Source organism: Lygodium microphyllum, chromosome 28, assembly GCF_053477565.2.
Source record: "Lygodium microphyllum isolate KBCC chromosome 28, Lygodium_microphyllum_v1.1.10, whole genome shotgun sequence".
In the NCBI taxonomy this organism is placed as follows: domain Eukaryota; kingdom Viridiplantae; phylum Streptophyta; class Polypodiopsida; order Schizaeales; family Lygodiaceae; genus Lygodium; species Lygodium microphyllum.
The window spans coordinates 14,167,088-14,177,075 of record NC_141162.1 but is presented as its reverse complement, the minus strand read 5'-3'; the positions used below and the strand labels follow the sequence as shown (position 1 = coordinate 14,177,075).

Genomic DNA, 9,988 nt, shown 5'->3' with positions numbered 1-9,988 from the left:
TTATTGAATTGTATTGTGCTACTGTTGAATTATACTAAATCGTGTTGTTGAAGTGCATTGTGTTGTTGAATCATGTATTGGATTCCATGGAGCTACATTGTATTGAATTCAATCACCTAACGTATAGCATTTGATTCAACAAACAATCACACTGATCTGTGTGGGAAATCCCTTATGGATCCTGGGTTATGATATTTACTCAAATGGTTTGTGTTGATATTTTTAAACCATGTTGAAATTTCAGGGCTTGAATGAGACCTCGTAAGTGGGGTGCAAAAGAAGATAATGCCTCCATGGGATCATGGCTTATGATCTAGGATAATTTGATGTGTAGTGAGTGAGGAGGCCAATTCTAGAACTCCAAGTGTTGCACTAAACCCTAAGTCATGCTTGCTATTATCAGAGCCTATAATGGATGCATAGCCCATTGCCCAAGATTCACTAAGGTCTCCTCTAGGGAGCACTTCTAGCACCACTACTTGCTAGGAGGATGCAAGTCTATCTCATGCAACTAAAACAAAGGGTGATACTTAGATTCAAGTATCTAAGATGGGCACAACTAGTACCCTTGCCATTACACCAAATTGTTATAGGTTGATGGGAGAAAAATTGGAGCTAGACATATTGCAAGACGTGGTGGATGTATTTATCATCACAAAGGGATCAAAATCCTTGTTGGTGCCATTGTGCAAATTGGTGCCAATTGAGGCTATTAAGGTGGTGGATTCGTAGGTTGATAAGTTGAAAGATGTGTTTGATAGATATGACTTTTAGACTAGCAGCATTCCCTTCTTCAAATCTGTCACTAAGCCTAGCTTTGACACAATAATGGAGATAAGAGATATTGACTTGCAAGGCCAGTGTGGGCAATGAAGAATCAAGGGTTTGAAAATGCAATTAATGACGTGGAGTGGGAGAATTTGAAGAGAAAGAAATTCATCATCTGGGAGGGAAACCATTGATTCAAGGCATGGTATAGCTGGATCAGCAAAGGTACATGGTTTGTAGCAAGGTTTCTAACTGTTGCAGCCACATAATGCACACCGTGATAGCAATGTTGCTTTTCATGCAGCATGGTTTCACATGGAACCTTCCCATGTCAAAGTGAGATGCCGATTTCTAGAGGCTAAGAAAGAGAGAGAGGGTGAGCTCTTAATGGCATTGCAAGCTTAGAATCAGTAAGTTTCTTTGTCTTGTATCTTTGTTCATTGTAGGATAGTATGTACAAATGTTGGCCCAACTCTCTCTTAGGAGATCTTTTATTTCCAAAATTTTGGGAGAGCGGACAAGACCTCCATCATGGCAAGACTAGGTGATAGTATTAACAAGTGGGTAGAGTATGAGATGGTTGTGGAAAAACATACCCTTACTCTGTGGTACAACGCTCCAACCATGATTTTAGAACAACTTGTGTGGAAAGTCAATGGTTCCTTCTTCTCAAACTTCACAACCCTATTTGGTATGTGCCAAATAAACCGACCTTAAATTGAACTCTACAAACTTGGTTCACTAATGCCATTTGGGTTTCAGTTGCTTACCTAGATGGGTCATAGCTTAGTGATATGGAGTATCATGTCAAATATGACAATGCTGAGATAGAGCATACAAGATGCTTATCATTGCAAACCCAAAAAATGGAGGGCTTCTTTCAATTGCTATTTCTATAGGATTGGACGAAGAAGGGCCTAATACAAATAACAAATGAGAAGCTCTACATCCTTGGAATGTTGAGGCTTAGCCTACAAGGTATGCTATATAGTGGCTTATATTCTTTAGTACCATATGATAGTATGGGCCTAGGGAATAGGGATAATCCTTTAATGGATATAGGAAGAGGGAGGTGTTACATATGCTCATGATGACTAGCAAGTCTAAAGATCCCGTAGCTTAGGCAAAGATTGGAGACAATAAGAGGAACCTAACGTGTATTAGGCGCATTTGTTGGAGCCACATAAGTGCCACATAGAGAAACTATAGCTAGCCGCCGCCCTATTTACAGGATGCGGGGAGTTAGGTCAACAATCCAAGGATCTGGGCAAACACTATATATGCATTGAAAGCAATGATCACATTGCTTTCCATGCCTATGAAGGCATGTAGGGTTTTATAGTTCTTGTGAATGTTGTTGATGCAATTTGATAGTTTTTGGTGAGCATTGTTGATGCTCGTTATTCAAAAAACATCGTGTGATCTCTCACTAAAAAAACATTGTATGGTGCTTCTTTGTAGTTTTGATTGATAGTTTATCTCTACTTTTGGTGCGAATATTTTTAATTATCGTAACTTGCCAATAATTGGGTTAGCATAGTGCAAAAGCTCACTTTTTTAGTTCTACTACCCAAAAGCTTTCCTTAGCAAGCCCACAAAAAAAAAGGCACTCATGCTAACTGAGGTTAGAAGTTTTCTTTTCAAGCAAATTGGACTCCTTGGAAATAGTGAAGATTAGCGCAACCCATGGATGGGAAATTTTCCAGACGGGAGAGAGAGAGAGAGAGAGAGAGAGAGAGAGAGAGAGAGAGAGAGAGAGAGAGAGAGAGAGAGAGAGAGAGAGAGAGAGAGAGAGAGAGAGAGAGAGACCACTAAGAATACTTTGACGGCAAGACTATCAACTAGGATCAGAGAATACATTTTATGCTAAGGAACAAAGAGTGGTGGTGGTCATGCTCGTGCTTTAGCTAGGATTGCAAGACTTACCTTCTGAATTGCAAATTTTCCTTGGAAATAGTTGCTTCTAGATGTTAGACTAGCCCATTGGCCACTTGGACCTTTTCAAAGGCCAATTATATGGACTATGCCTAGATGAACCTCCATGCCTATAGGCTTTACTAGATTGTTTTGAAGGCCTTAGAGCAATTTTAGAGCTCATACAAGTATTCCTTTGATTTGGAGATGGAGATAGTTAAATGTGAGGGTCCCCAGATTATGTGCAAGACCACCTAGCATCAAGGTCAAGAAACCATTGCCAATGCTTCTTCATATGTCCATGTGTAACAGAGAGGGAATTCTCTATCCTTCGCACACACATCATTGTCTTCTTAAATTCCTATAGAAAGTTGTGGTTCGTTGTATGTACATTACATGTAATATTTATGCACTCAAACACGCCTTTCAAAAAAATTTATTTATGTAAACTTGTCATTTTGTTATCTTCAACCAATGTAATTTTGAAGTATTGCCAAAAGAATCCCTCGACGACAATTGGTTAAAGGTGTGCTCAATGAGTAGGGGAAAAAAAATAAGTTAGTGCATAACGCATGAGAAAAAAAACCCAAGTTAGTACAAAACCCATGAAAAGGATTCTATATATTTATTGTTTAGCAAGTTGTTACCAATTCATGTAGCTATAAACATTTCCTCTACTGTGTTATAGCATATTGCATTCATTCTAAGCATCTCATGCATCCAATTATTGATGAAACTAGAGGTCTTATATGAATGGCCTTGGGCTCTTTCAAAGAGTATTGAAAGTTCGGAGGCACGTTCAACGAGCATAAACTCCTAAGAGCACCACATGCACACATATAAGTTTATAAGTAATGACCCTTGTCTAAGCTAACCAAGCAAACTAGTCACATTGTACGCTTATGTGTATATGTATGTACATCGGGAAAAGTATTTGCATCGTCATCTTTTATCGTCTATCTATACATATCTATCTATACATATTAACGGAAGGTTTTGCAGGGGGACCAGGTGGCGCACGAAGAGCCCCTTGCAAAACCTTCGACGACTGCACAACCTTGCCCGCCTGCCCGCCCCGCCAATCCCAGAGTTAACCCCGCCCACCCGATAACCTCGTTTGTGTTTACGGGGCCCTAGCGCGTGGTATCATTACAGAATTCTACTGCAGTTCTCGTCCTCTTCTTCACAAGGCAACGAGGAGGCATGAGCATTCAGCACCTGACATCCGGATTGCAACTCATGAGCATGGATGCAGAAGAGAGCGCAGTAACATTTTTATTCGATAGAATGCAAAGAACAGAGGTAGCACAGCCCCAAGACGGGCATCAAGCGGGTAACACATTAATATATATATAAGGTTGAATGATAGAATCAGAGGTAACTGCCCCTCTTCTTGAGAGATAGATTAGAGGTTATGCTTGTGTCTTTGTCATCATGACCATCTGGTCAAGCCACATGCATGCGCTTGCAAGGGGGCTTACCCCCTCCTCCTGTATTAGCACTATTAGTAGCGTTAATGGTTTGCCTAGTAGAGGCCCTTGGTCCAAAACCAGTATATGGCAGAGAAGGGAGCTCTATAGATAGAGCCCTTCTTGGGCTGCTGTTTCCTGGCTTTGGGAGGAAGGCCTCCTGTTGTAGACACCATTTGGACATAGGTGTATGGACCAAGCATTGATCTGTCCAAAAAGAAGACGAGGATTAGTCAAGATGGAGATACAATTTTAAAAGTTAGTAGACCAATGCACTTCTTAACCCTCGCAGAACCTTATGATGTTCTCGTAATTCACAATGTGGGCAGTATAGTGGGAATTTGTGGAAACATTTCTTAGTATAAGCCAATGCTTTTCTCTGTGCAGGGTAACACTCTTGTACATCTGACTGCAATGAAACCTTAAGGGAGGGAGAGGCAGAGAGACGTACGCGTTGCCATAGCTGGTTGTGATAGTATTAAGGGACCATGGCAGAGAGTCAGGGGAGACTTGCACAGGGTTGCAAGCATGCTTGCCATTGAGCTCAAAGCCATTGGGGTTCTCAACCTTCCAGCAATAGCTTCCACCCAGGTAGTCTGGAACTGGTTTGGTGAAGTATGATCCAACCTGCATGCCCCCAGGCACGTCGTACATGCGAGCAAGAACCCCTTTTGTCTGCCATTTGTAGCCATCATACACATAAGTTACCACGCCAGTCCCATAGAACCCCTGGATAGCTTGGCCAGTGACCACTTTCAAAACACTAGGCATGCTAGGGGGTAGCAAATCCTGCTTATAGAAGAGATATTCTGCTTGGAATGGCACTTTGATGACTTTGCCATCGTGCTCACAATAACCATCATTGGGGGGCACTCCGCCTTGTGTGTACAGCCTTGTTATGTAGGACACTTGGGAGGCTGCACCTTCATACTCATGCATGCTTGCGATCGACAGGTAGTCAGGAAGGTTATCCTCATAGGTTGGCTTTAAAACAAAAGCTTTCTTCCCTGCAAGCATTTCACATGTAATGTCAAGACATGGCATGAGAAACTCTACCAAAACCAGCCCAATCCTAGATATCCATTATTATCATGAAGGCAGAGACCGTGCATCAAATAAAGAAAAGCAGAATCCTAGCTAGATATCCATCCTTGTCATAGGACATGAACCATGTCAGATGGAGACGAGCAGAATCCTAATATCTATACATATCATCCATGGATATAAACCATGCCCATCCACCATAGATCTCCATGCATGAATCTTAGTGGGGATCAACATGATTGATCATCATGGTGCTGACAAGAATTCAAATATTGGCATATTATCCTTACAATTTCTTATATTATAGACCCTGCATGCACTTAGTCTTACCAGATACAATGCTGTATGGGGAGCCAGACTCAGCCTGATCTCCTGGATTGTTAAGAAGGGTCCAAGTTCCTGCATATTTTGGGACTTTGGGATTTCTGACAAAAGAGTAGTTTCCCACGGGGGCATGTGAGTCGTAGTCCACTAGCGCAGCGAACGCAGAGCCAGCAATCCAGTCCCCATCAACGCATTTGTAAAACTGAATGGCTTTCAAGGCCGTCGTTCGGAGATAGAGGCTGCACAAGTGAAAAAGGGCCAGCCATCAAGCAAATTATATTGGTGACATGAGAAACAACAGTACTTATGCCAAGCCCTTCATGCAAAACATGAACTGTCTCATTGCATCAGAAAACTGACACCAATTTCAATCCATGGATCAAATTTGAGACCATCAGCTTAGCTACACTGCTAATTCTTTGATAGAAATATGTACGACCAAATGTGTACTCTGGCAATATTTTTGGTTGGAAACAATGAGCCCACATTGCAGCATAACAGGCAAACTGCAAGATTTGGTACCCATCAAAATGAAGCTTCTGTGAATGGAAATTTCTCTACCGACGGAACTTTGCTGCGGGAAAATCCCACAGCCCAGAAAGTGGGTGCATGAGTGCGACTTTCAGAGAACAATAACATAATGTTCGATGATGGAAGCAAACCGAATGCCCAAACAAGGAAAGAATGGACTGGTCTTTACTAGTAAACACAGGTTTTGACTAAGAAATGCATAGACCAGATTGAGGGCAGCAAAATTAAGGTTCCGTGGGTTAGAACAGGTTCATTTAAAAGATCAAGTAACTTTGCTCTCCTGTGAGTGAGAATTTCTTTTGTGACTAAGGAAAGCCAAAACAAGATGTCCAAAGAACAATCAATGGAGTAACAGTAATGAGGGTAAGGACCTGTTTCCAATGGGGGGAGTGAGGGGATTTGCTGAGAGGGAAGGGGGGATGAGGGAGCAGAAGAGGAGGAAGGGGAGGAGGAGAGTGCCCATGTTTCACAGAGAGAGAGAGAGAAAGAGAGAGAGAGACTCTGTATGTGTCAAAGCATGACAGAAGAAGCAGTATAAGAGAGAATAAGCTTATAGGACGAGCGCAAGCGAGCGAGAGAGAGAGAGAGCGAGAGAGAGAGATGGCGAGGACGTGTATGCGTGCCCATGGGACCTGCCCCTTGTAAGATGCTCCAACCAGAACCCGCCAACTGCCCGCAGCCGGTTGCGCTACCACCGCACGTCCGCCCCACTACCCCTCGGTGACTGGCTCTCCCGGTCGCCCACACGCCCCGCCGCCTCCCCTGTCCTTTGTCCTTTCCTGGAATGCGCATCCAGATTCCACACGTTCTTCCGATTTCCTTCTTATCACCCACTAATCCAAGCTTAACCAAAATTTACGTGGCATGTTTTTTTGACAATATTCCTAATGGAATAGATTTATTGTATACATATTTAATGGAATAGATGTATTGTATACATATTTTAGGTGAATTCCTAATGGAATATATGTAGTATATATATATTTAAGTGAACAAAGAAGATTTTAGTGCTTATGTTTGCTAACTACTTTTCGCATGGTCACCTTGTGGCATGCAGTTCTCTTTGATGAGGTGTTGTTTGCACAAAAGACACATGTGCTAAAACTTTTTGGATAATGCAGTGATATTTATATTGAAGAAACAAATATGTGCAATTGCCAACATCCGGTTATTTTCAAAGAAAGCTTTAGAGACCTATGAAAGACTTTATATGTTCTAGACTTTATAGCAAAACCTTTCTTATTTTCAAAGAAAGCTTTAGAGACCTATGAAAGACTTTATAGCAAAACCTTTCAATGAATCAAAATTTCCTTCTCGATAAGGGACCATAAATAAGTTTTCACCTTACGACATACCCTATGCTTTCTCAACTTAGAGCCCTCAAACAAAACAACCACCCTAATAGTGTCCCATAATTTAATGGTGATTTCATCCTTAAAGCTTCTATTTCAAAACAATATGAGCTTGTTGTCATATGCCTCACAGAAACTTGCTTTTCTCAATTGGATTGGGCCATTGCAACACTCATTAGCAATGCCAATCCCACGAATATACCCAATGGCAAATTGCTTTAGTAGAAAGAGCAGTGACCATCTATTATTCATGGCTCCCTTTTGGAGCAAATGGCCCTGTAGAGGCAACATGAGAACATGGCTAAAGAGATTGAGAATAACTTGGAGGGCCACACCTTCGAAGAAATTAGACTTTATGCTATGGGGAGTATTGATGAACAAATTCCCTACTAATGAGAGACTAGGCAAGTTGATGAGTATATCCCCCTTTTGCCTTTTTTCCAGGAAAGAAATGGAGATTGTAAGGCACCTTTTTTGGGATAGTCTAGAAGTAACGAAAGTATGTAGGTAGCTCCACAAGTGGTAAAGCTTATAGAGCTCATTTCAATCTCTAATGACAAGAAAAGAACTAAGTTCATGTGCAATAGGCTCAAACTGTTTATGCAAGTCCTTAACTCTCCAATCAACATATTGAAATTTTAATATAAAGCAAATAAGTAGAAGTACTTATAATTGCATATTAGCACATTACACTGATAACTTAGGGTTTGTTAAACATACTCATAATTGTCACACCAAATTCTTTGCTCAATTCTATTGCAAATGGCGTTGTTACATACAAAAACATGATTGAGAAATAGATAACTCATGAAAGAAACTTGGGGGAAAAGTAAACTTATAAACATGTAGTGCATAGAGCTACATGAATGCCATATAGATGTATAGTGGAGAGGTGGGACAACTCTCTCCAATTCGCCTATTTGCCAAAATGTATGTTGCCCTAATAGATACTCTTTAAGTTTAAATACTAGACCATAGGTTTTGTGGCAATGCTTGTTTCTCCACAATGATGTGTAACTTTCCTCTCCACCCCCTTCCGCCACCCCACCAAAAGAAAGAAAAATCTTCTCTTGCTTGAAATTGTGGTTTTGTTGACTCACTTGCCCTCCCAATATGATCCACTTCCCTCGTTCAACCATAGATAATAAAACAAGAGGCCCTACCTATATTGGATGCAAACAACTAAAACAGTCGAATCCCAATGCTTGCAAAAATCCTCAAGCATGTATTCCTATCAAAGAGAGATTCGATTGTGAAAGCGTTGTTCCAAGTAAAATTTGCATCACATGAAGAAAAGAAAAATACTTGCACTGGAGGAGACATATATAGCAAGGAAATGTCCCTATTTAGCCAAAGTTCACATTTTCCTAATATATACATGTAAAATATAGGTAATAGCTCACAAACTTGGTCTTTATTCATGCTAACTTCTGTAGTCTCTTGCTTGAAACTTATGAGCACTTATGATGCTAATGTTTCTAGCTAGCCATAACATTGTTATCAACTAAAATGCATGATGGTTAGATCAATTGGTAAAGCTAATGGAAAAATTAAATGGAGTTGTATGAGTGTGTGTCGTGACAAGCTAAATGAGTTCCCTACATATGTATAGTGGAGAGTTGGTAGAATCATCCCAAAGATTTTTATAGAAGGTGGAGCATGCCCTACCCATTCATCAAAGTGCACATTATCCAAACAATAGGGTAACAGGGCCAATTGAGTGTCACCAAAAATGGTGACCCTTGATCTATCATGCGAAAGCATCACTAAAGCTTCTAATACACTATAGAGCTACATAAATGCTATGGCATTATGTAGCAAAAGTTTCAACGTCGCAGATTGGCATGTTGCCAAACTAGCAAGAGGTGCAAAAGTACATTGACGAATAGGAACGTTTGCCATAGTGGACCATTAGATTGCCAAACTCGAATGCACATTTGGTATACCAATGATTGACACATCAAGAAAAACATCAGAAACTCCTAGTTCTTTAATGTTAATCTTTGGGCCTGCATAAGACTTCTTTTGGGGGGCTATCGACTTAGCGGCCCTTGTACCCTGCATATGCTTCAAGCCCAAATACTACATTAAAACCTCGTTTTTTTGCTCAGTATTGTCTCTCCATGATTGTGTATAGCTCTTCATGCCTTTTATTACTCAAGATTGTTGCTTCTACATACTTTCTATGTTAACATGATGGAGGCATGGGGTGATCATGGGATGCAAGCTTTGTCACACGCTAGATGGTACATGCACCAATCAAATTCTTGGATGACTATGATCTAGATTAGCTTCTTCTAGAAGTATATATTTAATAATCCATATATTTGCAAGATATTCTATAAGCCTTTAGACCACTACCTATCATTTGAACACTATCCACTTCCATTTATTGTACATGGTATATGATTATATCAAATAAGGCCTTTTATGTTCTAGACACAAGCAATATAAACAAATGTTTTGATAAGGGGAATGGCCCAATTTCCAAGGTTTTCCAACCCACAGCACAATCATGCCCTCTCCATGGTCATGTGCAAAAAGCAAAACATCAAATTATAGATCACCAATTTTACATGTAATGCA

General features: G+C 40.6%; 1 protein-coding gene across 1 annotated transcript; it reads right to left on the bottom strand.

Annotated features, from left to right (window-relative positions):
* Positions 1–3,912: 3,912 nt before the first annotated feature.
* Positions 3,913–6,579, bottom strand: LOC148011188 (uncharacterized). The gene is made up of 4 exons (XM_087670910.1): positions 6,422–6,579; positions 5,526–5,758; positions 4,603–5,158; positions 3,913–4,358 (listed from the first exon to the last, which is right to left on the bottom strand). The coding sequence occupies exons 1-4, from the start codon at positions 6,511–6,513 to the stop codon at positions 4,208–4,210; spliced, it is 1,032 nt and encodes a 343-aa protein (XP_087527036.1). The 5' UTR covers positions 6,514–6,579; the 3' UTR covers positions 3,913–4,207.
* Between the last annotated feature and the right edge of the window lie 3,409 nt (positions 6,580–9,988).

Excerpts from the sequence above, each read along its gene's own strand:
- LOC148011188 (XM_087670910.1), bottom strand. The coding sequence starts at position 6,513 with ATGGGCACTCTCCTCCTCCCCTTCCTCCTCTTCTGCTCCCTCATCCCC. Across the intron at positions 5,759-6,421 it reads ACTCCCCCCATTGGAAACAG|CCTCTATCTCCGAACGACGG; the intron begins GTCCTTACCCTC and ends TCACTTGTGCAG. Across the intron at positions 5,159-5,525 it reads CCCATACAGCATTGTATCTG|GGAAGAAAGCTTTTGTTTTA; the intron begins GTAAGACTAAGT and ends AAATGCTTGCAG.